The 26041-nt window shown below is 60.2% G+C and overlaps 5 protein-coding genes across 10 annotated transcripts; 2 read left to right on the top strand and 3 right to left on the bottom strand.

Moving 5' to 3' along the window:
• Positions 1-1389: 1389 nt before the first annotated feature.
• On the bottom strand, positions 1390-3020 carry C19H16orf86 (chromosome 19 C16orf86 homolog). Its single transcript, XM_060084154.1, is given in 6 exon segments — positions 1390-1671; positions 1673-1800; positions 1904-2121; positions 2320-2328; positions 2477-2706; positions 2916-3020. Coding segments are annotated over 6 exon segments (972 nt in total).
• A 213-nt stretch (positions 3021-3233) lies between these two features.
• ENKD1 (enkurin domain containing 1) lies at positions 3234-6988 on the top strand. 3 transcript variants are annotated; one of them, XM_060084151.1, is made up of 8 exons: positions 3234-3301; positions 3527-3626; positions 3723-3917; positions 4485-4657; positions 5897-6022; positions 6126-6289; positions 6390-6526; positions 6617-6988. In XM_060084151.1, the coding sequence occupies exons 1-8, from the start codon at positions 3281-3283 to the stop codon at positions 6775-6777; spliced, it is 1077 nt and encodes a 358-aa protein (XP_059940134.1). In that variant the 5' UTR covers positions 3234-3280; the 3' UTR covers positions 6778-6988. The 3 variants fall into 3 exon arrangements, with proteins under 3 accessions (XP_059940134.1, XP_059940136.1, XP_059940135.1); XM_060084153.1 differs by having other exon boundaries at positions 3255-3301; positions 3507-3626; XM_060084152.1 differs by having other exon boundaries at positions 3263-3301; positions 3493-3626.
• Positions 6989-7211: 223 nt separating this feature from the next.
• Positions 7212-9012, bottom strand: PARD6A (par-6 family cell polarity regulator alpha). The gene is made up of 3 exons (XM_060083446.1): positions 8902-9012; positions 8300-8522; positions 7212-8061 (listed from the first exon to the last, which is right to left on the bottom strand). The coding sequence occupies exons 1-3, from the start codon at positions 8962-8964 to the stop codon at positions 7307-7309; spliced, it is 1041 nt and encodes a 346-aa protein (XP_059939429.1). The 5' UTR covers positions 8965-9012; the 3' UTR covers positions 7212-7306.
• Positions 9013-9214: 202 nt separating this feature from the next.
• On the top strand, positions 9215-13736 carry ACD (ACD shelterin complex subunit and telomerase recruitment factor). 3 transcript variants are annotated; one of them, XM_060083443.1, is made up of 13 exons: positions 9215-10224; positions 10307-10440; positions 10593-10686; positions 10773-10849; positions 10960-11004; positions 11120-11154; positions 11305-11456; positions 11535-11631; positions 11714-11800; positions 11985-12358; positions 12475-12566; positions 12647-12761; positions 13452-13736. In XM_060083443.1, exons 1-12 carry the CDS (start codon positions 10126-10128, stop codon positions 12723-12725), a joined length of 1365 nt encoding a protein of 454 aa, XP_059939426.1. In that variant the 5' UTR covers positions 9215-10125; the 3' UTR covers positions 12726-12761; positions 13452-13736. The 3 variants fall into 3 exon arrangements, with proteins under 3 accessions (XP_059939426.1, XP_059939425.1, XP_059939424.1); XM_060083442.1 differs by lacking the exon at positions 13452-13736 and having other exon boundaries at positions 9215-9643; positions 9738-10224; positions 12647-13436; XM_060083441.1 differs by lacking the exon at positions 13452-13736 and having other exon boundaries at positions 12647-13436.
• CARMIL2 (capping protein regulator and myosin 1 linker 2) lies at positions 12807-25278 on the bottom strand. 2 transcript variants are annotated; one of them, XM_060083444.1, is made up of 39 exons: positions 25182-25278; positions 24832-24926; positions 24688-24738; positions 24388-24450; positions 24164-24288; positions 23944-24035; positions 23670-23740; positions 23482-23555; positions 23262-23337; positions 23082-23170; positions 22865-22959; positions 22701-22787; positions 22507-22619; positions 22315-22392; positions 22107-22183; positions 21911-22015; positions 21655-21724; positions 21420-21501; positions 21225-21321; positions 21086-21143; positions 20785-20957; positions 20430-20592; positions 20248-20349; positions 18757-18885; positions 18564-18677; positions 18237-18397; positions 18074-18161; positions 17675-17827; positions 17489-17555; positions 16788-17023; positions 15828-15928; positions 15382-15745; positions 15173-15295; positions 14245-14281; positions 14028-14099; positions 13683-13904; positions 13446-13526; positions 13053-13130; positions 12807-12966 (listed from the first exon to the last, which is right to left on the bottom strand). In XM_060083444.1, exons 1-39 carry the CDS (start codon positions 25219-25221, stop codon positions 12854-12856), a joined length of 4215 nt encoding a protein of 1404 aa, XP_059939427.1. In that variant the 5' UTR covers positions 25222-25278; the 3' UTR covers positions 12807-12853. The 2 variants fall into 2 exon arrangements, with proteins under 2 accessions (XP_059939427.1, XP_059939428.1); XM_060083445.1 differs by lacking the exon at positions 13446-13526 and having other exon boundaries at positions 25182-25256.
• Positions 25279-26041: the final 763 nt, after the last annotated feature.

Raw genomic sequence — 26041 nt, 5'->3', positions numbered from 1 at the left:
GATGCTACAATGCAGGGCAATACAGCACTGGGTGCTGCCTGGCTCAGCAGGAAGCAAGGCGCCGTGAGTCTTCAAGTATACTAGCCAGGTTGAGGGTGAAGAAATAAAGGCATTTTAGGTAGGGGAAGCCCCACAGGCAGAGGGGGAAGGTAAGAAAAGGTGTAGTTGGTCAGGGAATTACAGGAAGCCACTAAAAGTTTTAAGGTAGCTGGGGTAAAAGGAGCAGGGTGCTAGAGGGGGAGCAACACCATCGGGGTTCAGGAATGTGTGTAGCAGAATCATTGGGTGGGTTGGTGGGGCAAGGGCCCACCGGCAGGGAGACTAGTGAGCTCTCACCTGGAGATGACAGTGTCCCAGGCAAGGGTGCTGACTAGGGTGTCCGAGAGATTCTCTGAGAGGGTAGATTCACCTGCCTTGATGCCTGATTAGCTGGCAGGAGTCAATGAGCAAAGAATAGGATGGGGTCTGGGGTGATATCAGGATTTTGGCTTGAACAATTGTGTAGATGAGAAACAGGAGGAAAAGCAGGTTGGAGGGAGGAGAAATCCATTTAATCTGGAATTCCCTGCGTTTACGATGTCTGAGGGACATGCAAGAGGACCAGGAGGCAGCAGGATAGGGGCTTTCCAAAATGGCCAGCACTGGCCCCCTCTTCCCAGAGACCCCTGAGGATGAGACGCCACAGTCATCCAGTGGCTCAGCCACAGGGGTCCAAAGAGAACATTCACCTCCACCACCACCCCTCGCCTGCCAGAAAAAGGCACCAATTCCTCTGTCACCAGGGGCCACTCTGGGGGCAAAGTCTGGTCCAGCTGTGAGAGCTGCCCCGCTTGGGACAGGCAAATGAACTCTGCCACCTCAGAAGGAGGATTCCAAGTGTTGGTCCCCTCAAGGTCAGATCAATGCAGGCCCCTTCCCTGGGAGACAGGGAGCAAGGCCAAGCACCCGCTTCCCGTGACCTGACAGTCCTTTTCCTTTCTCTTCCCCAAATTCCTCCTTACCACCCGCCTTGCCATCCCCACTGTTATCTTGTCTGACCTTCAGGTTCATCTGAGGAGGTTTTAAATGCACAGAACCAGGCCCCGCCCCTGCAGGTTCTGATTCAATTAGGTCTGGGGTAGTGCCCAGGAATCTATGTTTCTGTCAAGTTCTTGGGCAATCCGGTTCGCTGTACTGGGGAATCCTCCACCCTTCCCAGCCTCTCCCTCTTCAGGCATCTTATTTGGAGAATCACAGTCTGAGAAAAGGAAAAACATTTATTTTTGGCAAACCCAAGGTCCCAAGTAGGGGCAGGGGCAGAATCCCCTCTTCCACCTGAGTGCCTAGGGCCATAGACTGCTGCTCTGGTTCAGGCTTGGGAGAAGGGGAGCCCCCAGTGGGGCAGGACAGTCACTTGTACTGAGGAGAGAGGGGGGGTACAAGTGGGGCAGCGCAGACATTTAGCATCTTGCTGGTGTCCACCTGAGTTGACTTGAGCATCTCAGCCTTGAGGCAACCGCTGGCCCCCAGGCTGGGCAAACCCCCAGGCTCCTCGCCAGCTTCCTCTCCCAGGGGAACCAGAGTGTAGGTGGGGGTCATGAACATATTGGGGCAGGGCAAAGCGAGGCCTGAGCCCAGCTCACCTGCCATGGGCAGCAAGGCCTGCAGTTGCTCCGCACCTGTCTCCTCAGGGGACGAGGGCCAGCTCCGACTCAGGCTTCACCTCAGCCTCGGCCTCCCTGTCCCCCTCCCCTGCCTGGTTCAGCTCAGGGTTGCAATAGTTGATGTACCGGTACAGGGGTCGCAGGCGCTGGGCCTTTCCTACAAGGACCCGGGGCAGGGCAGGGGCTGGAGCGCCAAGCTGTGCCATGTCAGGGGTCCAGCAGGCGGGGGATAAAAGGAAGGCCCGGGGAATGCCACTCACGCTCCAGTCCTAAGGTCTCTGAGCGCGCAGACACTGTGCTGGCCACCACAGGGAGCACTGGGGTTCCCACACTCTTGCGCTTCTTGGCTTTTTTGCGCTGTTTGGCAGACGGCGAGGGCTCACTCTGGCTACTCTCCCGCTCCTCCCTCTGCAGCGGCATCCCCTGTGGCAGCTCAGCTTCAGCCCTAGGATGGGCTTGGTGACTAGGTCCTGGGAGGCTAGGGGACAAGAAGGCCTGAGGAGCCAGCCACCAGCCTTGGCTCCTGTGCCCTGTCCTAGGGAATAGCCCTGTCTGCCTACCACCCAGATTCTTGTCCCTTTCCTGGTCAGTGGGGCCCGGGGCTGGACAGGGGCCAAGAGCTCATGAGTTCAGTCCCTTACAAGGCTTTGAGACCCCCTCTCTGGATGTTCCCTACATCAGAGCTCTTGAGGGACAGAAGAGGGGAGGAGTGATGGTGGTGGCAAAGGATAAGTATGTACACTGCAGGAATGCCCGATTTAGGAATCCTACAGAATCCACCCCCATTCCACCTCCCCAGCCCTTCAGCTTCTTCCCTCTGAAAGCCCCCTCACTTGACTGGCTTCCTCTTCAGACCATGACTGGTCCTCACAATGGTGGCCATAGGCCTGGGACCTCTCTCCTCTAGTGCCTGCACCTCTGGCTTGTGCCTCTCTTCCTCCAGCTTGAGTCTTTCCTCCTGGATCTTTGGCTCTGAGACTGGCCCTGTTGGACACTTGTCTTCACCCTGGGTTTGGCAGGTTTCATGGGCTGGCACCAGGCACTGGTCTCCCATAACTGGACACTAGAGGTGACACATAGGTAACTGGTCACCATAGCCAGGCAAAGGATACAGGGATCAACCATTAGATACCAAATATGGATGAAGGGCACCAGCCCATGCCCCTCCCAGCCTGTGGAGCCTGTCCTGGCAGTTAGGGGGTCATTGCACAGAAGCTGGTCTCCTAAAGCTCTGTGGCCAAGTGTTTGAAGGCTAGACAGCCTAATGGTCACCTCAGAATTCTGCGCATGGCCACCAGACACCTCCGTAAGCTGTAACTGCCCCAAGGCTGTTCCCTCTTGGGCCCCTGGCCGCTTCTCAGCCCCTGCTGAGGCCATGGCTGCGGAGGATCAGCGCATCCTCGACGGTTGCTTGGGGGACGTGGGGGGTGGGAGGTGGAGGGCGGACCCTAAACTGGTAGACCGTAAGCTGACCCCGGAGAAGGGCCGGGTTGCGAAGGGCAACTGGCAGCCGGTCTGGCCCCACCCTCAGCTGGAACTACAAGCCCCAGAAGGCTTTGCGCCAGGGGCATTGGCCCCTGACCTCAGGGACGGAAACCATTGTTACCTGGCAACAGCAAAGAGGTCGGGTGGCGGCAATGGGCGGTGAAACTGCTCGGGTGAGTCCCCTGCCCGGGTGAGGGGCTGCCAACGGGGCAGGGAAGTGGGCTGAGAGCGGAGGTGGCGAGCGCAGGCCAGGGTCGGGAGGCGGGGCGAGGGCCGGGAACGCAGGCAGGGCGGCACAGCTGGGGTCAGGGCCCGGGTCCAGGGAGGACCGGACTGGGCTGAGGGAGGGGGTTCGGGGCCGGAGGTGCGTACCGGCAGGCCTCGGTGCACTGTTGCAGAAGGACGACGGCGGCATGTGCGAGGGTCCGTCCCGCATCTCGGGGCCCATCCCCCCAGACCCTACGCTCTGTCCTGACTCCTATCGGCGGCCGGCCTCGGGTGAGTTGTGGGGTGCCTCACCCTGGCGAAGCCAGAGCAAGGGTCGGGCCCAGCTCCACCACTGAACTCCGCGCTCCGCCCCGTCTGGCCTCTCAGCCCAAGGGCGCCTTGAGGGAAGCGCGCTGAAGTTGGGCCTGCTGACTCCGGACCCCGACCTAGATGCCACCCCTCCCCGCGGTCCCCGCATCGGTCCCGGAGCCCGAGAAATCCTGGAGCGTGGCCGGCGCGGCGTGGGTGGCGTGCTGCTGCAGCTCGGGGGTATCTCCCTAGGCCCAGGGGCCTCTCCCAAGAGTAAGTTCTGGACAGAAGGGACGAGGCGAGTCTGAAGTCAAAGCTGAGATCAAAAGCAGCTGCTTCTCCTTCCCTGGGGAAGGCTCAGGCTTTACCTCTCTGAGTGTTAGTTTCCCCGACTATAGAAGTCCTCTCTTCTTCCTCGCAGGAGAGGACTAGATGAGGTATCCCCCAGAAAACCCATAGCTCAGCTTCATGAATTCATGCATCAATGAAAGGTTGTTTCTTGAGTGTCTACTGTGTGCCAGGCCCTATAGGTGCTAGGAAAACAAGGTTGGAGAAGCGCATCATCGAATCAAGATGAGAGACAATAAACAAGTGAAGTGGTGAATATGATATGCAAGATGATTAATGGTATACTTCGCAATAAAACATGTAGAAAATCATCAGGAATAGAAGAAGATAATTACTGTGTGAGGAAGGGAACAAGGTGACGAGGTGGACTTAGATGGAGATGTCAGGGAGATCTTTCTGTGGGAGGCAGGGTGTGGGCCTGTGTGTTCACTGCTGTGAGTTGGATTGCATGGGCTGTATGTAGGGCAGAGCCTGGCAACATCTTTTCCCCAGGGAAGGACCCTAAAGACCATGAGAAGGAGAACCTGAGGCGGATCAGGGAGATCCAGAGGCGCTTCCGTGAGCAGGAGCACAGCCGGGAGCAGGACCAGTCCAGGCCCCTGAAGGCTCTCTGGCGCTCACCCAAGTATGACAAAGTGGAGTCCCACGTCAAGGCCCAGCTGCAGGTACCTGCCTCAGGCAGCCAGAAGTATTGCCCATCTTTTTTTTTTTTTTTTTTTTCTTTTTGCGGTATGCGGGCCTCTCACTGTTGCGGCCTCTCCCGTTGCGGAGCACAGGCTCCGGATGCGCAGGCCCAGCGGCCATGGCTCACGGGCCCAGCCGCTCCGCGGCATATGGGATCCTCCCAGATCGGGGCACGAACCCGTATCCCCTGCATCGGCAGGCGGACTCTCAACCACTGTGCCACCAGGGAGGCCCAGTATTGCCCATCTTTTTGGCAATTATACTCTGATCTGAGTTATGAGGAGGGTGGAAAACCGCAGGGAACTAAGGTAACAGGGGACTAAGAGATAGCTGGTTCTGCTGCAGAGTGGGGCTGGGGGGCTTTCTCAGAAGTGATGATGGCTGGGTGATTCTGAGGGGCAAGTAGGAATTAGGCCAGGGGAGAATGGAGGAGAACATTCTATAGAGATGGAACCTCACAGATAGAAGTCCTAAGACCAGAGGCAGTGTGGGCAGTGGGGATGCTGTGTTCAATTCACCGTGAGGGAAGAAGAGAGTGAGGTTAGGCCAAGAAGTCACCTGTACCCACATCATAAAGGGCCACATAATCCCCTTCTTACCTTTATTTCTAAGGACAATGGGAAGGGCAGGGGCAGGGGTATGTATGGTGGTAGGATTCTATCTGGGTAGATGGTGGCACCACTTCTCTATCCACGGGTCTGAGACGGAGAGGCAGGATTGAGAGAAAAGACAATAAGGTCATATGTGGATGTGTTGAATCAGAAGCATTTATGGGACTCGCAGGGAGTGGGAATGTGTCCAGCAAGCAGATGGAGAATCAGATGTGGATATCAGGAGTGAGACCCAGGAGTTATTGAGGATCTGGCTGAGGACGATGAGACCAGGGAAGTGACCTTGGATTTAAGGGCTTGGAAACCAGCTGTTGGTGACCTTGGTGGGGACAGAGCCAGAAATCTTGGCTAGGAAGGAAAGAAAAAAGAAATGGTGGCTGAAGCCAGGACTGAGATAGAAGGAGGGGTATTTGTTTTCTTAAAGATGTGAGAAACACACATGTTTAAATGCTGATGAGGAGAAGTGCTCCTTCAAGACGAAGGAGGCCAGTCCCAGAGGACTGGTGATAGAGAAAGATCCTGAAAGGCAGGAAGGGCAGAGGCTTGGTCTTATGGCTTGAGACCCTGACCTCAGCCTGACTTATCCCTCTGCTATGCCTTGACCTACAGGAGCCCAGCCCTGCCTCTGGGACAGAGCCTGCCCACTTCCTGCGGGCACATTCCCGTTGCGGCCCTGGGTTCCCACCACCCCGCATCCCCCGTCCCCAGCTAACCCCACCAGGTCCCAATGCTAAGGTGAGAGGATGTGTGAGGGCTGGGAGGTAGGGCAGGGATCCTGGGGAGGTTCAGGGGCACAACACAGTGCTGTCTACTTCATCACGCTTGCCATGTCCTGCAGGGCCCAGGCCCAAGTGTGGACTTCATTACCCACAATGCTTGCACTGCCAAGAGGGCCCCCCGGCGTCATTCTCGCTCGCTGCAAGTGCTGGCACAGGTGCTGGAGCAGCAGCGGCAGGCCCAGGAGCACTACAACGCCACACAGAAGGGTCACGTGCCCCATTAGTAGGTCCTACTGCCCAACACCCAGGGTAAGGGACGCTTATGGTGGGTGGGAGCCAACATCTGCCCTGGGATCATCAATCCTGAGTCTGTTGCATCGCAGCTTGTTGGAGCGCAGGGATCTGTGGCGGCAGGAGGCTGAGGCCTGTCAGCACAGCCAGCCGGACCCGGCCATGCCCCCTGGCCACACTTGCATGCCTGAGAACCAGCGGCTGGAGACACTGAGCAATCTGCTCCAGAGTGAGTATGTGGCCAAAGGGAGCTGGATGGGGAACCCACTGGGGACCATGCACCCCTGCCCAGCACTTACTGTTCCTGGGGCCTCTGTAGGCCAGAGCCAGCTGCTGCGTGAGCTGGTGCTGCTGCCTGCTGGGGCGGATTCACTGAGAGCCCAGAGCCATCGTGCTGAGCTGGACCAGAAGCTGGTGCAGGTAGAGGAGGCCATCAAGATCTTTTCCCGCCCCAAGGTCTTTGTGAAGATGGATGCCTGAGCCCTTTTATGGGGATAGAGTCAGGGGTCTCACTGAGGATCGCTACATGGTTGTAAAGGGCAGGACTGGGCCCCATCATAGAGTGGAGTTCGAAGACAGGAGCAGTGGGGTGGGCAGTATCCCCAGAGCACTCTTCCCAGTCACTGGTGGCTGTGGAAGGGCCATCCCAGCCTCTTAACCCCTTTGTCAAAATTAAACCTTTTGTACACAGTGGGGTTTGTTTCCATAAGAGCTTTTCTTACCCTAGAAATGCCAAGCCTGGTGTCCCTCCTGCTGCTTGACTACAGGAAGGTTTCTTTGCTGCCCTTATCACTCCTCCTCTCCTGCCTCATGTCCAGGCCAGAAGGCAAGACTGTGGGATCAAGGAGGAGGCCAGGGCTGGGAAACAGAAGGACCATAACTGCATTTGTAGAAAACCTTTAATGTTCCCCAGACTGAGAGGGCTCCATGAGCAAGCTAAAAAACCCCACTGGGGAAGTCCCTGCCATGTCCCAGCAGCCTGGAAGGGCAAGGGCTGCATCTTTGCCTGTCAGAGGCTGAAGCCACTACCATCTCCTTGAATGCTACTCCCCCAGCCAGAGCTGGCCTGCTCCTGATCATCCAGGGAGGGCAGAGAGCTGCGGGCATCAGGAAGTAGGCGGCTTGGGCGCAGGTCCCAGCACGGAGGCCCCTGAGACAGCCCATTGGAACAGGGAGGTTCGCGGTTCTCAATGATCAGATCACTGCTGTCATCGTCGCTATCAGGCCCAGCAGGCCCAGGCCCAGCAGAAGGAGGCCCTGGCAGACGCCCAGATGCCCCACGCACCACATTATTGCGCTGATTGGCTGGCTTGACAGTGACAATGAGGTTGTGGCTGTTCGCGACCATCATGTCTGTCACTTGGTCCAAGGTCTTCCCAGCTACCTCAATGCCATTGACCTCGAGGATCTCATCACTGACTGCCAGCAGCCCTGTACTCTCAGCCAGGCCCCCTCGTACCAGGCGGGAGATGAAGATGCCTGGAACCCGTTCCAGGCCCTGGGGAGCTACGCGCACACTCATGCCATCTCGGATGTAGAAACCCAGGGGGCGGTCGGAACCATGCTTATGCAGCCGCACCCGTCGGTGGGTCTCAGGCAGTAGGTCCACATCTATGACTGAAGAAACCTGGCGGAAATCTTGTGGCAGGCTGATTAGCAGGGGTGGCCGCGTGCGCAGGGGTGCCACTGGCCGAAGTAGGAGCCCTTTCTTGCGCCGCTGCAGAGAGTTGGAGGCAAAGGCCAGGCCACTGGAATCAGCTTCTGCTGCAGGAGAGGGGGACGCTGAGATCAGACACCCTGCTTTCCCATTTGAGCCCTTTTCCATCAGGCCAATTGCCTGAGGAAGGGGGCACTGTAGCTATTTCCTGCCACTTGGAGGTCAGGCCAAGGGCAGGGACTGCAGAGGGTGAAGCCTGGGCACACTGGGCATGGACTAACCCTTGTAGACTTGCCCTGTCACCCTACCCCACAGAGGCTGCCCACTGTACCCCATCCTCCTCACCCCGCTTCTGCACTAGCAGGCGCAGCGGCGGGGGCCCACTGGCCAGGGCCCGGTGCAGGCTGTCGTCGTTGGTGAGGGGCAGTAGGTTGCCGTGAGCATCCGTATAGCCAAGCAGCACGTCCAGGCCCGGGATCTGGTGTACCGCACGCAGCAACCGAGAGAACTCTTGGAAGCCGCTCACCGAAGCGCGGGGCAGCGCGAAGCGTCGGAACTCGGCATCGAACTGGAGGCCGGGGTGGGGGTGGGGGGGCGGGGAGGGGTTAGGATGGAGTCCGTGCCCTTTCTCACCACAGGTCCGAAGGTGGCAGGGGTGAGAAAGACAGGGGGGCTTCACAACAGCTGCAGCCTTGCACCCAGTACAAGGGACGCTGTCCAAGGTCTTCTCCCCACCCTCAGGTACCCAGGCCACAGAGGGACTCTTGAGGCCGGCAGTAGAAGGAAGGAGGATGGATGGGGGAAAGCGAGAAGAAGAGCCGGAGAATGGGACGTGGAGGATGGAGGAGAGAAAAAGGTGGTGGGGACCAAGGAGCCAGGAAGGGGAGAATGAGGGAATCGGAAGCGCCTAGGGCCGAGGCCGGAGCCGGGGCTGGAGGGGCCCTTACTTTGCTCTTCACCTCGACGATGCTGTCGGGACTGCGTGCCGGAGTCCTCTGCGGCCTGGCCATGGCGGGGCCAGGCGGGCCGGGGATGATGCCCCAGGCGGACCGCCGAGGCGCAGGTGCACAGCCCGGCCGGCCCGCGCCACCCCGCCCCTGGCGGTAGCACTCGCCCCGCCCCCCTGTCCGGACCGTGACGTCAAGAGGGCAGCGACGGGGAGTTGAACGCGGAGTCCACGTTTCCTAGGAAACGGAGATAAGGGTGGGAGAATCTTTGCGTCCTCCTACGTCATTACGCTACGGTCCCCGCGTCCCGGGAATCTGGGGGAGGGGCTTGGCCAATCCGAGGGGAGAGAGAGGGAAGTATTTGTTGAATGCTGTGTACTTTTAAAAAATTTTATCATGTTAATCTTTTTTTTTTAATTAATTATTTTTTTGGTTGTGTTGGGTCTTCGTTGCTGGGAGCGGGTTTTCTCTAGTTGCCGCAAGCGGGGGCTACTCTTTCGTTGCAATGGGCAGGCTTCCCATTGCGGTGGCTTCTCTTGTTGTGGAGCATGGGCTCCAGTGGTTGTAGCACGCGGGCTCAGTAGTTGTGGCTCACGGGCTCTAGAGCGCAGGCTCAGTAGTTGTGGCGCACGGGCTTAGTTCCTCAGCGGCATTAGGATCCCGGACCAGGGTTCGAACCCGTGTCCCTGCATTGGCAGGCGGATTCCTAACCACTGCGCCACCAGGGAAGCGTGAATGCTAGGTACCTTTATTTCCACGGACTAACAAGACTGCGCATTTTGTAGATGAGGAGACTGAGTCACAACAAATAATTGCTGAACTCCTTGGGGTCACAGGCGTTGAAGTGGCTTTGAGCCACCCACTCGGACCACCCTCGGCTGCAGCCTCAGGCCCCAGATCCCTCCCACTCCATCGGAGCCAGCCCTTGGCCCCTTCCTGCCCAGTGCCACAGGAGTCTTGAAGAACGGCGCAAACGCCCGGCCGCTGCTTGAAGAGATGCTCGGGTAAGAGTAAGCAGGACAGCCTACAGTTGAACCAACACGGGTCTGCAGACAAGTTCCCGAATAGGACGCGCTCGTGCGCACGCGCGGGCACGCTCATGGGCGGGACCTCGACCTCAGGTCCCGCCCACCCGCCGTACGTTTCCTCTTCCGAGGAGAGGCGGGGCCGCAGCGCCCGCGGGAAACGCGGTCCAGGGTTGCTCGGCTGGCTACCGCGGCGGGAATGGCAGGCTTGAGGAGTCTGGTCCTGCGGCCTTGGATTCGAGAGCTGGTTCTAGGGTCAGAGGCACTCTCAAGCCCGCGGGCGGGGCAGCTGCTCAAGGTGAGTCCCCGCCCCCTTCTCAGGGCCCGGAAACCAGTGCTGGGCCCCGGGTGGTGGGTTTGACGCAGGTCGTCGCCGTCAGGTACTGCAGGAGGCCGAGGCCCCGGGCCCGTCCCGCGCTCCCGACACGTCTGAAGGGGCCACGCTACTTGTGTCCGACGGGACCCACAGTATTCGATGCTTGGTGACGCGGGAGGCTCTGAACGCCTCGGACTGGTGAGAGAGGCTCCGCGGAGCCTGGGAAGATTGGAATCCGGTGGGAGAGCACGAGCCTTGAGCCCGAAGTGGGCGGGTTCCTGGAGGGCGGGTCCCAGGCGGGCGGGGCAGTGTTCAGGCAAGCGCGTTAGTGAGGATCGCGCTCGCTGCAGGGAGGAGAAGGAGTTCGGCTTTCGAGGGGCAGAAGGCCGGCTGCTGCTACTGCAAAACTGCGGGGTCCGCGTCCAAGTCGCCGAGGGAGGCGCGGTGAGTGGTGAGGCTGGCTTCGGTGGGTTACTGGGCCCGACTTCCTGACAACTCCTGAGATCCGGTCCCTGAACTCACCCCTCCAGCCCGCGGAGTTCTACCTCCAGGTGGACCGCTTCAGCCTGCTGCCCACGGAGCAGCCCCGGGAACGGGTGACTGGTTGGTAAGTGATGCCTCCACCCTCCAGCTGTACTCCCCACCCAGGCCTGGCTGGCGTTGGCATAGGCCTTGGGCTCCTAGTTATATTTACTGCCTACTACTTCTCCTTCCCAGCAACCAGGACCCGGATGTTCAGAAAAAGCTCTATGACTGCTTGGAGTGAGTTTGGGGTTGGGCTCTTGGGTCAGGTGTGGTTCGGTCAGGGAATGGCAAATCTGTGTTATCAGATAGGCTTCAGGATTTTTCCTCAGGCTTGTTCTCTCTGTTTCTCTAGGGAGCACCTTTCAGAGTCCACCTCCCCCAGTGCAGGTACTTAAAGGGGTTGGCCAGTTGCCCTAACTCCCTGTAGAGTGATCTCTCCAGCCATCACCCCCCTGCTTCCTTAATAAGCCCTTCTCCCCCTGCACCCCCGTTCCTCTTCTTTGAGCTTCAGCCCATCCCCCGGTCCTCTGTCCCTAGACCTTTCACTGTCCCAACTTCTGGATGAGGTAGAGGAGGACCAGGAGCATCGGGGGGCGCTAGTGAGCCTGGCTGAGAGCTGTCTGATGCTGGCAGGCCCTTGCACAGCACCCCCCCTCACCCGCTGGGCAGCCTCACGCTGCAGAGCCACGGTCAGTCTGGGGCTTCTCTTGGGAAATGTCGGAGTGGGGAGTTGGGCAAGGGCCAAACTGAATGTTCTCATCCTACAGGGAGAAGCTGTGTACTCCGTCCCCAGCCTATGGCTGCACATCTCTGAGAATGACCAGCAAATCCTGAGCTCTCTGGGCCCAGGTCAGAGGGCACAGGGTAAGGAGAACTGGAGAGGTCAAGAGGGGAGTGCCTGCGTGCCCAGTGCCCTCCGTGCTGATAAGCCTCCCCTGACCGCCAGGCCCTGAGCTACCCCCACCACACCCGGATCTACAGGACCTATCGCTGACTCTCATCTCCTCTCCTCCTTCCTCACCCAGTTCCTCAGGTAAGCTGGTGCTCAGGCCCCATGTTCTTGGTGCTATCAGATGCCTGGGCTACACAGGATGCTGTGAAAGGGTGCACAGCTGGGTGCAGGGATGAACACAGTTCCTGCAGGCCTATGTTCACAGGTCATTCAGCTAGTCTGAGCTGAGAGGTCTGTGCCCATGGTGAGTCCCCTTCCTCCTCAGGAACCCCTGCCCTACCCAGCCACATGCTGTCAGAGGAAAGTGGTGCCAGTATCAGCCTTCTGCCTGCCTTGCCCTTGGCTGCTCCAGACCCAGCGCAGAAGGACAGCTCCCAGCCCCCGTCAGCCATCTGTTCAGCCCATGGCCCTCTGCCCCCCAGTTCCCCACACCCCAGCCATGTACCCAACTCCCCACCCCTGAGCTGCACCCCAAGTTTGTCATCCCTTGGCCATGTCCCCAGTCTACACCAGGCCCCTGTAACCATGGCCCAGAGACCTAGTCTGGAGTTCAAGGAGCGAGGGTTACCCCCTAAGACCTGGCAGCACTCTCCAAGGACAAGAACCACCAAGGAAGCCCTGGAGTCCAGCCCTGTCTGGGTGAGCATAGCACCCCTTACAACTGGAGAATAGAATGGGGCTGGGCTGGGGGTAGCCTTGGATGAGGTTAGGGGCCTTTTTGGCCCCTCTCCAGACACCATACCCTCCCCCTTCAGGACCCCGCAAAGAGGCATCGTGATGGTTCTGCCTTCCAATATGAGTACGAGCCACCCTGCTCCTCCCTGTGTGCCCAGGTCCAAGCTGCTAGGTGAGTGCCTTGGGGTGCCCCCACTCTCTTGGTTACCCGTCCCAGTCTCCATTGGCCTATAACCACGGTTCTCTTCCCAGGCTCCCTCCCCAGCTTGTGGCCTGGGCCTTGCACTTTCTGATGGAGCCACAGCCGGAGGCTGAACTAACCCAGGTGTGAGAGGTCATGTGAGCACGTGGGAGGATGCGTGCACAGGTCCGTGCCTGGGGGTGGATAAACGGCTTCACACCAGCTTCCTTTACGTTTTTTAATAAAATAATCTCATGCGGCAGGAAGGGAGAAGAAGGTCAGGGGTTGGGGCCGCCGCCTCTTTGGTCTGTGGCTGGGGATGGTGGGCTCTGCTCAGGGCCCGAGGACTCTGTAGACTGTGGGGGTAGAGGCTCGGCTCCGAGGCCAGATCCTGCATAGGGAGAGGGAGAGAGAGGAAGGGTCAGGACTGGACTGAGCAGTCCTGCCGCCCACCCAACTGGCTCCAGCCCCCTTTACCTATGCTTGGAGATGGAGGTGCCTCAAGCTTTGGCCTGCGCTTGAGAACAGGGGAGCGCTGCAGCCGCAGGGGCCGTTCTGAGGGATACAGAAAGACTTGGTGAGGGTTGCTAAGGGCTTGCTTCCTGTCCTCGACCCCCACTCACACTTGCCTTCAGAGCCTCCCCCTTCCCCGGCATCCTCCCACCCCTGGCAGAGGTTCCTCCTGTGGAGGTAGAGTCAGGGCTAGTAGGAAGGGCTTCTCAGACCCTTGCTCCTGGCCTCTGGCTCCCTGATTTCTCAACCCCTCATGCCACTGGTGGCCCCCTCCGAGGACCAGAGCCTCGAAGGGAGCCCACCCTCCCCCCCCATCTCATCCTGTACTCAAGCACACATGGAGGTGTCTCCCCTCACCAACAGGGGCCTGGAGCTGGTCCTCATGCACAGACACTGCTCGTCGCCCCGCCAAGAGAGGCCTCGGCCTCAGCTGGCCATCTGGGGGAGGCCAGGGTATCAGGGTATGGTCCCAACAGCTGCCCCCACTCCAGCCTTTGCCTCCCACCTTCAGGGTCCCCAGAGGAGCTGAGTTCCCACCAGGGACTCCTCCAGGCCCTAGCCCAGTATTGGGTGGGGGCTAGGGTAACTGCTTACCTTCATTCCTGGAGCCTAAGCAAGAATCCTGTGGGAGGCCCAGGCTGTCTGGGGAGGGGCTGGCTCTTCGGGGGCTTGGGCTGGGACAAGGGGAGGGGGGGCCTGGACCATCCTGTTGACCCCAGCCACGGCCCCTGAGCTCTGCATTCAGCTGCTGCCCTAGTGTCTTCCAGGTGGCAGACTCGGGCCCCTGGCCTCCTGGACCAGGTCTGCATGAAGGGTCTGCAGGGAGAAAGGTGTCAGCCAAGACCTGGGCCAGGTGTCGGAGGTAAACCTGACCAATGGTCTGATCCCCTCCAGCCTGTCCCTGCATGATCCCCAACATACACAGTGGCCCTCACTCACCAGCAGACACAGAGTGGGTGCGGGACTTGATCGAGATGGGAGGGGCCTCTGTGGAACTGTCCATAATGTCACCTGCAAAGGCAGGGCTGGGGGCTTAGGCTTAGTGAGGGGAAGAAAAACATGGCTATTCCCACTCTTCTGCCAGGGAGAGCAAACCCCTTGGGGACTATCTCCTCCTCCCCAAAAATGTACTGCCCTAGCCCAGGGTCCCACTTACCATCCGAGCCAGCCTTCTTGATCTCTCCATCTTTGCTCTGTAGGAAATAGGGACGTTAAGCTTGACCCTGTCCCGCCCTCGTGCTAGCCTTGTCCTTTTATTCATTCTTGTTGTAACCGCCACTAAATGCCCACTGTGGGCTGGGCAAGAACATGGCAAACCCAGTCCTGGTCCTCTTGAAGCTCAGTCTGTGATGGTGGACAGTTAACACAGAGAAGCATATGCAAGCACAGACACACAAAGTAATTTCTTAATTCTGTGATTCACTTTCTATACCTTAATGTTTCTAAGTTCAAGCTGAGTTTCACTTCACTTGTGTTTCTTATTTTCCTGAAGTTATTAAAGGGATAGTCTGTAGGGTGGTGGTTCTTACTAGGAACTGTGATCAGAGAGTGGTATTAGCAGGGGGGCCATGGAAGAGAGTCAAGGAAGGCCCACAGGGAAATACAGGGGTGGATGAAGAGGGACCTGGTATAGCCCATGGGTGGGGATGAGAGGCTGGAAGTGGGGCAGGGAGGAGTTCCAGACAGAGGAACCTGTGTAGAGGCTCTGAGATGAACCAGGATTGAGAGCAGTGAGGTGAAAGCAGTGACAAGGGCTGAGACCCCACTGGGCCTTGAGGCAGGATCAGGAGTCAGGGCAATGTCTTGAGGGGAAGCCCCTGGAGGACTTGCTATTTCAAATGCAGATGGCAAAGCCAGATTTCTGTTAGATCTGCAGAGAAAGGACCATCCACTTCAAGGAGGCCTGGGTCAGGGTAGAAGCCAAGAGAGAAGAAAGGTTGACTCTGATGACTTTTGTGGGGAGGGGAAAGAATCGACAGACCTGTGTGTCATGAGTCTCCTCCTGGTCACATAAATCGCCCACATAAAATGAGCTACGTGTCACCTGCCTCCTCACTTCCCACGTGTGTCCCTTCCCAGCTCACTTGCTTCCTCTTGCCTTCGGCACTCCCGCTGCCTCTGCTCACACCGATCCTCTGGAGCATCACTTGTACTCGCTGTTCAAAGGTTGGGGCCAGCTCTGTGTCTCCCCGCTCCAGGGGCTGCTGCTGGGGACAGAGATACCCAAGTGGGGAGAGAGCCCACTGCCCTCGTTGTTCCTGCAGAGCCTTCACTCCCTGTCACCAGGCCTCACCTTGTCAGGTCTGGCACCGAGTGTTGTCTCCTCCTCCTCAGCAGGTAGCAGTATCATGGAGTAGGCCTTGCTTTCCCGAGTGTATCGAGGCCGACTCCTGCGGGTAGGGTCGGGGCTGCCGGTGCCCCCCTCAGCCCCACCAGCCTCCTCACCACGGCCAGGACGGGCTGGTGGCCGAAGCAAGTCCCCAAGTGTGGTTTTTCGAGAGCGGGGAGCTGCCCCAGGGCTGGTCTCTAGATCAGGCCGTGACCCACGTGTTGAACGAGGCTTCTTGAAGGCAAAGAGAGTGCCCAGCTTCTTTCGAAGTGTACGGGGGACAGGGGTGGTACCCCCCTCGGCTGCCGGGTACTCCTCGGGGGCCCAGCTGTGGGGACAGCCAGCAGTAAGTGGGAAGGCCCATGGAGCATTCCACCCTCTCCCATCCCTTGCAATTGCCCCCTACTCACAGGCGATCCTGATGGATCAGCCTTTTGGAGAAGAATTCCTCCACGCCTTCGTCCACACGGGCACTGAGCCCATTCCCTTCCTGCGGCAGGGCCGGGGGCACCTGAGGAACACCACAGGGTTAAGGCTCCGGGCTGAGTGCAACTGTGACTTCTCTCCACCTTCCTTGTCCAACGGCAGGCTCTGGGCAACTCCAGGACTTGGGAGCTGCAGTGACCCTATAGGGCTGCTGACAAGCTCTCCCACTGTCCAGCTGGTGGGCAGAGATGCTGGTTTCACGTACCCCCCTCGCCTGTAGTTGGCCCTGGATGTAACCAGTCCACATCCATGCTTGTCCCACAGAGTATCCTAAACACCCTGAACCACCTGGTCACCAGCGGGCTAGAGCCTACGCACCCGCTGGGTCACACATTCCCACTTGCCACCCCCTCTGCTCCAAACAGTTCCCTGCAGTACCCTCCACCCCACCCCACCCCACCCCACCCAGCCTGCTGCCGGCTCAGCGGCGCCTGCTGCTGCGTCAGACCCTCTGGGGGGCCTCAAGCCGGCTCCTCCCCACCTCTGGCCCCGTGCCCACTGCCCGCGCCAGTACCCAGCCCACACACACACCCGCACCGGACGTGCAGTAAACGCAGGATTGTCCCCACAGCCAGGGGCCCAGCATCTTTCATTAACCCCGGGGGAGGGAGGATAAGACAGACGCCCCCTCGCGCACATCCACCCATGCAGCGGCCAGCCTGAGGCAGAGTCCTACACCCAAGAGCTCCCCCAGCGAAATCCACACACTCGTGACCCCCGCGTGAGCATGGGGTGGGGGGGTGGCCAGGAAGAAGCCAGAACTCGGCAGTATGACCAGGTGGTCTTGGGCACCCACCTCCCTGCCGGCCATCACCCGTAAGGCGCGAACGGGCCACTCGCGACCCCCAATTCCACGAGCTCTGGAGTGGGGGTAGGGCGCTCACCTGGGGGCCCCCCGGCGGCGGGCGGTGGTGGTGCTGGCGCCGTGGCCGCGGCCGGGCCCGGGTCGGATGGCGCAGGGGCTGCCCGGCGGGTGGCATGTCCATGCGAGGCAACGGGCCGGCCGGGGGCCCAGGGGCGGCGGGGCTCGGAGAGCCGCGAGCAGATGGCCCCGCCTGCGGCTCTGCATCTTCCCCCGGAGCCGCCAGCTCGGGCTCCGGCTCTGGTTCCTCAGCAGCACCTGAGGGGAGAGCACCAGAAGAGCACCGAGCGCCAAGCTCAGGGAGGTGGCAGCGGCGGCGCTAGGGCGGCGGGGGACCCGCCCAGGGCGCGGGGAGGGGCCCAGCTACGCTGCCCGCCCCCCCGCCCCTCCCCCGCCGCCGCTGTCCGTGGTGCTGAGCGCGGTCCCGAGCGGCGCGCGGCGCCGCCAAGCATGCGCATCCTGGGGGTAGGGAAGGGGTGAGGGGGGCGGGGAGGTAATGAGATGAGAGGAGACTGTGTCCCGGCCCTGGTCTGCTCAGGTCCCACCCTGTGCTAACTGACCACAGAGGACCCCAACTTTGCACGCTGCACGGGGGTCCTGGCCCAGCCCACTCAAGGGTCAGGGAGTTCCCGGAACAGGGGTGAATGTATGTGTCCAGGTGTCCAGGTCTAATGGAACTTCAGCCCAACCTGAGTAGCTCTCTTCCCCCGGGCCCTGACTTACTGTGAGTGGAGGGGACCAGGCGAAGACAGCGGTTGGATTCAGGCCACTTCTGTGGAGGACTGTCATCCTGGTGGGGAAGACACAAACTCAGCCTGGGGTGGCGGGGAGCTACCTCCCCTCCTTCCACACTCCAGAACAAGATGGGAAGATCTAGGGTTCTAGGCCCAGAGTTCTAGGACCACCTACCTTCTGCTCTTCTTCATTCTCCTTTTCCTTCTCCTCCTCAGGGAAGAAAAGACCTTCCAATTCCCCAGGCCCAAGGGGGCTGGGCTCGCCTCCATCTAGTGCCGGTATGACAGGGGGCATTGCCTCTGTTGCCTGTTGAGCCAGACTCTCCACCTGCAATACCAGGCACCCCAAAGATGGGAGGCAGGGCCTCAGCCATAGTCGTATCAGTGCGAAGGGAATCCTGAAATACCCCTGGGCTATCTGACCCCAGAAGACATTACAGAACCCCTGCAAGGCAGTGGCCAGGTCACTGTGTGTGTGTGTGTGTATGTGTGTATGCATGTGTGTGTGTGTGTATGTGTGTGTGTATGTATATGTATGTATGTGTGTGTGTATAAGCACGCAGTTCCTGCTCACCAGCCGATCCCGGGCTGCACTCAGACCCGCCACAGCCTGAGCCACAATGCTCTCTGCCAAGGTCCCTGTGACTGACAGGCGCATGTCCCTGACGGCAACAGAGGGCAAGGGTTAGTGTGCTGTCTCTACCCAGCCCAGCCCAGCCCAGCCCTATCCAGCCTACCTGAGCCTCGTGAAGGCATCTTGCAGCAGGTGCTCTGGGAGCAGCTCTGGGAGACCCCTTGAGCCTCCCAGGACCCCCTCTAGCTGCTCCCTCCACCTGGGTCCCTGCAGCATCTGTGGGCAGAGGCTCCTTGTGGTGTCCAGTGTGGTCTGAGTGAAGTCCTGGGCAAAGGTCAGAGCATGGTGAGGGTGTGGCTGGGGCCCAGATCAATTGGCTTAAGGCTCCAACCCTCACAGAACGTTGACTCAGGGGATATCACAGGCAAGCCTATGGATGGGGGTCAAGCCTGAATATGGAGGTGGGGCTGGGGCAAGGGCACTATCTCACCTGAATGTCCCGGCGGCAGACCTCGCCCACCTGTCCCAGGAGGCCCTCCAGCTTCTGCCGCAGCTGCCATTGGTGGCTTGGGGAGCTCCCAGCCTCATGTAGAATGGGGAGAATCTGGAGGCCAAGGAGGAAAAGGAGTTGCAAATTGACACCTAAGAGGGGAAGGGTCCTTGTAGTGAGAGGGGGTGCTCACACTGAGAGAGAAGTTGGCGTTTTGGATGGCATCCTCGGCCTGGTGCACAGCAGCTTCACCCTGGGGCCCAGCCCCACAGCCCAGCAACTCCACATGCTCCTGCACCGACTGACACAGTTCATTCACTTCCTGGAGGGCAAGAGGAATCAGTCTCAGCCTGGTCCCCTCCCCATCCCCTGACTGCCTCCTTCCCAAGGTCTCCAACAGGGTGAGTGAGGTCCTGAAACTGATACCATCAGGACAGCCACTTAGGGACCCTATCTGTTCAAGGAGGGAGAGCAATGTCTCCTTTAGTTCATTGTAGGTACTTTATATATACTTCCTAAGTGTCCAGAATAGGAAGGAAAAGAGCTGTTAGTCATGTCAGTGTTTTAGAAGCTCAGTCTGTTCATCACCCAGCTAGAGGACAGATTGAGGGATGAAGAGAAATGGGAGTGAGGAGCCATGGAGGAAGGCCAAGGGGGAGAGAAGGATAGCTGGGGTGGGAGTAAAGAGTGGTGTGTTTGAGAGAGTCGGTCAAGAGGCAGGACCAAGGAGGTCTGTGGGGGCTTTGGTGTGGCCAAGAGAGACATGGACTGAAGCTCTGTCCACAGCACTTGGTGGGTGTGGGCACCAGTGAGACTGGGCTCCAGGGTAGAGAGAAGAGAGAGATGTGGGAGATGATGAGATCACTTGAAGACACAGAATGTGAAGCCCCTGCAGGATGTCTGGGTCACGATGCCTGGGCTCTGGAGCTTGGGAGAGAAGTGGGAATTGGGAATGGATGGATGGTGAACATCTCACCAAGACAAGGTACTGGAGGGAGATGAAGCCAGAAAAAGGGTCACTGGGTTTGGCCACAACAAAGGTCAGTGGAGAGGGGAGGGAAGCCCCGTGAATGGGAAGTCACAGGTGGGGCTACAGTTGGGGGTGGAGAGAAATGATTGAAGATTTTAAAATACCTCCTGTCTTTAACAGGGGAGCCTATTTAAATGCTTTAAGGGAATTCCCTGCAGTCCAGTGGTTAGGACTCCACACTTCTACTGCAGCAGGCCTGGGGTCAATCCCTGGTCCGGGAACTAAGATCCCGCAAGCTGTGCAGAGCGGCCAGAAAATAGAAAAAATAAAAATAAAAGGTTTGTAGGAGATACACACCATTAAGTATCTGCATAGGTGACAGGGCATATTGCTGGCAACATACTCTTAAATAGCTCAGGACAAAAAAAGTTCTGTGTGCTAGTCTTGTAACTTTTCTGTAAGTTTAAAATTAGTTCAAAATTAAAAGAAAGGGGAAAAAATGCTTTAAAAAAGCAACTAGGAATGTTATTTGGGGAAACTATTTCAAGAGCCTTTGGCTCCTCTGCAGATCAAGGAAAGGGACTTGTCTGGGACAGCAGGATTCATGGCCCCAGGAAAGTCAGAGCCTCAGACTTACGGAGGCTCTCAGCTGCCACAGCTCTCCCCATCCCCTACCTTCTGTGTATGCTCAACGTTGAGGGAGGGGATTCTGACCTGTTCGGAGGGGTCTGACCCCAGACCTAGTGGCTTCGGGCGGGAGGTGCAGTCAGTAGAAGCGTGGTCTGCGCGGTTGTTCCGCAGGAGACAGGCTTGGATCTGGGCACAAGAGATATTGAGAAGTGGTGGGGGGTGGGGCCAAGGCACAGAGGAGGGCGGGGAAGAGAGGGAACCCCCACCTGGTGCACGGCACGTGCTGTCAGTTCAGGGCGGCTGCGCTGCGCCTGGGCCACGTCGTTCAGTGGCAGAGGCATGGCCTTCAGGCTGCGGTTCTGCTCCAGGGCCTGTGCCACGTCCAGCAGGCCCAGAGCAGACGTGTGGTTCCGGTCCCAGACCACAGACCTGGGCCGGGCCAGGGTTCAGTCGGGGGCGGAGCTCTGCAAGGCCCCACCCAACCCCGCTTGCCTTTCCATTCGACTGGAGCACCCCTGCGCTCCACTTGCTCCGCTTCGTTCAGCTCTGCCCCTTAGCCCAGTAAGTCCCTCCATACACGCCCTCCTCCCCCATTGGTCCCATCCCTCTGACCCCGCCCACCGGAGCCTCGTGTTGACCCGAAGTGCCTTGGCCAGCATCTTGGCGCCGGTGTCCCCCATGGCGTTGCCGCTGATATCCAGGGCTGTCAGGTTAGGATTGGCGCCCAGGGCCCGGAGCAGGACGCTGGCGCCCAGTTTCAGTCGCGACTCAGCCACGGACAGAGACTGCAGGGGCTGGGGTTAAGAGAAAGCCATTTGTGGTTGGAGTCAGGGATCAGCAAGCAAGGCAGGTCAGGGAGCAGGAGTAAGAGGGGTCACAGGGGTCCATCGCCTGAGGATCCCGCATGGTTCCGTGAACTTACACAGTCGTCATCCTGCATGAGCTGAACAATCCGGTGCAGGACGTCGTCCAGGGTCTCCCTGTGGGCAGGGGCAGCGGTTGGCGGGAGACCCCGGTGGTGGGGTGCTGTTGGGAGGCCCAGGAGTGAGATGGGGGCTCACTTGCACCGGACGTTGAAGTTCCTTCCAAGCGCCACGTGTCGCAGGGACCGACTCCTTCCGATGGCCAGCACTAGAGTCACCATGTCTGAGCCGAAGCCTGGGGGTGGCTCAGGTCAGGCACAAGGCGAGGCTGCGGGAGTGGGAGGGGTGGGAATTTGGTGGATGGTGGGAGGATGGGTTTCTGGGCGGCCTCACCATTATCCGCCAGATCCAGGGAGCTCACTGCGCCAGCGTCGCACACTAAGTCTTGAATCACCTGAGCGCCGGCGGAGCGCAGCTGAAGGTGAAAGGGGTAACGCGCTCAGGCCAACAGGCCACAGGTGGGGAGGATCAGGCCCCCAACTGCCCAGCGCTTCCGCCTCGCAGCCCCGGCCCCACAGCCAATGTGTGGGCCCCACTGCCCGCTCTCGTCTCCGGGCCGGGCGCTCACCTCACAAGCGCTGAGGTCCAGGTGCAGGTCGTCCATGTGCGTGTTGAGCGCGAGGCCTTCCAAAAGAGCCCTGGGAGGGAATGTCACAGGGGGTGGCAGGAGCTGGGAACAGAGGCCCTAGACCGCGACTAGCAAGAAGGAAGGACCAGGATGCCAGGGGGGTCATGGGTGCGACACGAGCAGGGTAAGGTGCTGGAGGCCAGGCCTGGGGGGTGGCCGCAAAGACGGGGGCCTGGCCGTGGGCAGGGACACTGACCTGAGAGCGTCGGGCGGCAGCTTGCAGCCCGCCAGGCACAGGTGCCGAAGCGTCCCGGCGCGGCTGAGGAAGAGCTGCAGCGCGTCCGGCGCAGCCCTGGACTTCCTGGGGCGGGGGAGCGGGAGCAGTGGGCTTCCTGGCGCGGGGAGGCGGCTCCCAGCAGAGCCCCACCCCCGCCCCGCCCCGCCCCCCTTACGTGCGGGAGAACACGTTCCTCGAAGCGTCGAGGTGGGTGAGGCTGGCGCAGCAGCCGCGGGACAGCGAGGCGAAGAGCTGCGGGAGGAGCGTGTGGGCTACACTGGCCGGGGACCTGAGCCCCTTCCCGCCCTGCCCTCCAGTCGACCCTTGGGCCTCAGGCCTTGCCAGTCCGACAAATCACCGCCCCCCACTGCCCACCCCCTCACAGTGTCCAGGGCGGTGTCAGTGCCTGCGAGATTCAGGAACGTCAGAACATTAGGACGGCTCAGGAAACTATAGAGGCCCTGGTGGGAGGATGGAGATGGGAGGCAGGGAGTCAGGGATCACCCCACCAAAAGCTTCCTGACACCCCACTGCCTGCGGCGCCCCCAATCACCGCCCTAAGGATGGCCACTCACCCCATTGTCCTCCGAGGCCCCCAGTGCCCCGGGATTCCCGGAAAGGTCCAAGTGGGTTAGGGCAGAGTCAAAGGCTGCATTGAAAGCCAGCGCCCGGCCCAGAGCCCTCATTCCTGGTGGTGGAGGAGGGGGCTCACAATCAGGGTGCCCCACCTCCCAGCTCCACCTCCCCCAGCCATCCTTAGCCCGCCTACCTCGCGGCGTCAACCCAGTCTGTGCCAGGGTGAGTCTCCTCAGGGCTCCAGGATGATGCTCCAGGTGTCTGCTGAGTGCAGCCACGCCTGGGGGATGGGGGCAGCCATGTGGGTCTCACCTCCTCCAGCGCCAGCCCCCGGGGGTTCCCCAGGCTCAGCCGTACCTCGGTCATCCAGCACGTTCCCCGCCAGGCTGAGCTCCCGCAACCCAGAGCTCGTGTGCCCTGCCAGGGCCTGGGCCAGTCGCCGGACAAAGTCTCTGGGGACCAGACCCCAGGTGTGAGGCTCTGACCCTGGATTCCCAACTCCTCCCCAGGCCACTAGTCTCTCCATCCCAAGCCCCTAGACTCCCCTCCCCAATCCCTACCCTGTACCCCCTACCCCCTCAGGCCACAGGTCTCCAGCACCAGCTCCTCCAGGTGGGATGACTGACTCATCATGTGCAGAATCTGTTCCAAGACCTCAAGGCTCTGAGAACCAGAGAGTGGGGGGAGCTCAGTGGGCTGCACCCTGGCCCCCCAGGCCACGCCCCCCCCACTGCCGCCGCACCCATGCTCTCACCAGCTTCATGTCCACGCAGGAGAGGCACCGGAACCACAGGTTGTAAGACAGGGCGGCCACACTCAAGGCCAGGTCCCTGGGTGGAAGAAAGGGCAGAGGCAGAGCTCAGGGCCCTCCAGCCAGATCCTAGGCCCAGCATCCCCCCTCCATGGAGAGGCTAAGGCCCAGGAATGTGGGTCATGGAACCTTCCTCTCTTCACAGAGCTTGCAGGCCACTCACCGACTTCCCAGATGGCTGAAGTCGCCTAGGCTGAAATGGCGGCAGCCCTGACGATGGTAGATTGTGTCCACATCCTGGGTGGGAAGAAAGTACCTCCAACTTACTTGGGACACAATGCATAGGGAGGGACTCAAAGCACATGGGGGACCAGATGTCTCCAGAGCCCCCAGAGAGGGCCCTACTCTCACCCATTGAATCTCCTCTCGGAAAGGGAAGCCATTGTAGTCACACAGAGCCTCATATGTCTCCGAAAAGCCACCTGAGTTGGTGCCGGGGTGTGATGGAGGAGGGGTGGGGGAAAGAGAGAGACAAAAGGTCAGAGATGGAGGAAGATCAGCCCGAAGCTGGGTAGTGGCTGTGCCTTGAGTGGCTCTGTTCAGTTTGTGAGACCTCCAAATCCAGGGGTCAGGATGCAGGAGGGGGTAGGCTGGAAGCCCTGTGTGGCCCCACCTTGGCCCTTACCACAGGGGCTGCTGGGTGAGGTGGCCTCTGAGGGGCTGCTTCTCTCCAGCCGAGCCAGCATGGAGGGGGGCGTGGGCCTCCGGAATAGCTTCCTGAGGAGGGACATGGAGAAGGGGGCAAGGGACTTCTAGGTCCTGGGAGTGAGGTCACCCACTGCTCCATCCAGAGCACCCCTTGCTGCCCTCCTTCCCCGCCAGCCCCCTCAGTTGCTGGCCCTCACCCAAGGGTCGAGCAAGGGAAGACCTTCCTGATGGCAGCAGTGATGTGCTGGGCCAGCTGTTCCAGGGCAGCCACACCAGGAAATTCCAGGACCAGTTCAGGCAGGGACTCCAGCTCAAAGGTGACCTGGGGTGGGTGGAACAGGGGCTGGGCTCCAAGTGTGGGGCAGGCTGGGTGGAGGGGAAGACCAGACTGCAGGCCCTGGTGGGGCACTAGGTGTCTCACCTGGGGGGGTGTCTCCTGCAGCGCCATGGCCTGGACCTCCAGGTAGCTGAACGTGCAGTCCACCTGCGGAGCGCCTGGGTCAGCCTGGACCAAGGCCCGAGCCCCACCCTCTTGGGAGCCCAGTCCTTTGTGCAGCCTGGATCTCAGAGCTGGACCTGCCTACACTCCAGTCCTGCCTGCTGCTGTTGGAGCCCAGTGCTGTTGGAAGGGCAGAGCCCGCAAGGACACCACCACAGATGCAGCCCTCATCAAGGAAGCTGCTGGAGGGCAAAGGGGTGGCAGCTGGGACCTGGGACTCACCCTCAGGGGAAGGCAGGTGTGGAGCAGGTAGGCTCTCCATCGGAGCAGTGCCTGAGGGGAGAGAGTGTCTGACACCCTGGGCAGGGCAAGAGCCTCTTTCTGCTGGTGCCCCAGTGGCCCTCCCAGCCTCTGCCCCCGCCATACCAGGACATGACCTTGCTCAGCACCCTCCCGCTCTGGCAGCCAGGTTTTCAGCAGCAGCTCTGCCTCCTTGGGCCACAGGAACCTGGTGATCTCGCCTGTGGAAGGGCAGCCTGCTGGGCAACTGGTCCTCCCATGGAGGTCAACTCACGCCCACGGTCTGTACCGGGCTAGGGGGCCTGGGCTCATCTGTGGGCCAGCGAGGAAGGAGTGGAATGGATTTGGGCCGCCAAGCCCTCCCGAGGAGCAGAGGGAACTTCTTGCCCGGTGCCACGAGGCGCTGGTTGGGCCTCTGCTTTCTGGGGCCGCTCTGCCTCCTCCCAGCCAAGAAGGCGACAAGGGCCAGCGCTTACCTCGCAGCTCGCAGGATATGCCGTCGGGGGTCTGGGCCATGCGGCCGGCCCGGCGGCCGGGTGGCCCAAGGAGCTCCGACGAGAAACGGTAGCGGTGGGCGAGCACAGGAAGCCTGGGGCCTCGGGGCGCGCTGCAGCCACCTGCTCCTCCTGCAGCGGAAGGTAAGCGCCGCTTCCTGCCAGGCCGCCCCCGGCCCGGCTCCTCCCTGCCCGGCCTCCGCGGGCTGGGAGAAGTCGCGCGGCTACGACGGTGTAGGAGGGGGGCAGATCCCAGCTGCCCGCCCGTGCCGTCGCTCAGGAGCTACTCCGTTAGGGCAGACCTGGGGAGGGAAGGGAGAGGTGTGGCCGAGAGGGTCTCGCGTGTCACGTGCCTCTTTCGGTTCCTACCCCACTACTTCCACCCCGCGCCACAGTCCCCGCCGTGAGCACCAGGGGGCGCTGCCCGCTCGGGGATCTCTGCAACCCGCCTCGGTCCGTCCCCTCCAAAGCCCAGCGGGGAAGGTGGACAGCACGCAGGACTCAAGGGGCGTCTGTTCAGAAAGGAGCACCGGATCCCTCCTAAACCTGGAGGACCCTATCTGTTGCTCCTAACGTGGAGTCCCTCACCCCGTCAGAGAGTCACAAACTGTTGACAGGGTGGAAAAAAACACCAGATGGGCCCCACGCCCTTCTCTGCGGCAGAGGTTCCTTAGCTTTCATCAAGTTCAAGCTGGGTCAGGGCCAGAAGATGGGGGTGTACCATCAGGGGGCAGCCAGCCCCAAGGGCTGCAGGGAGGGGTGGAGTGACTCATGAGCAAAGGCAATGTATGTGGTGTGGGGGGGTCCTCTCATGTCTGCATTCTCCCTGAGCTGGAGAGAGT

This window comes from Mesoplodon densirostris, chromosome 19 (assembly GCF_025265405.1).
Source record: "Mesoplodon densirostris isolate mMesDen1 chromosome 19, mMesDen1 primary haplotype, whole genome shotgun sequence".
In the NCBI taxonomy this organism is placed as follows: domain Eukaryota; kingdom Metazoa; phylum Chordata; class Mammalia; order Artiodactyla; family Ziphiidae; genus Mesoplodon; species Mesoplodon densirostris.
Note: the sequence above shows the minus strand (reverse complement) of the source record. Positions and strands in the feature narration are given on the sequence as shown.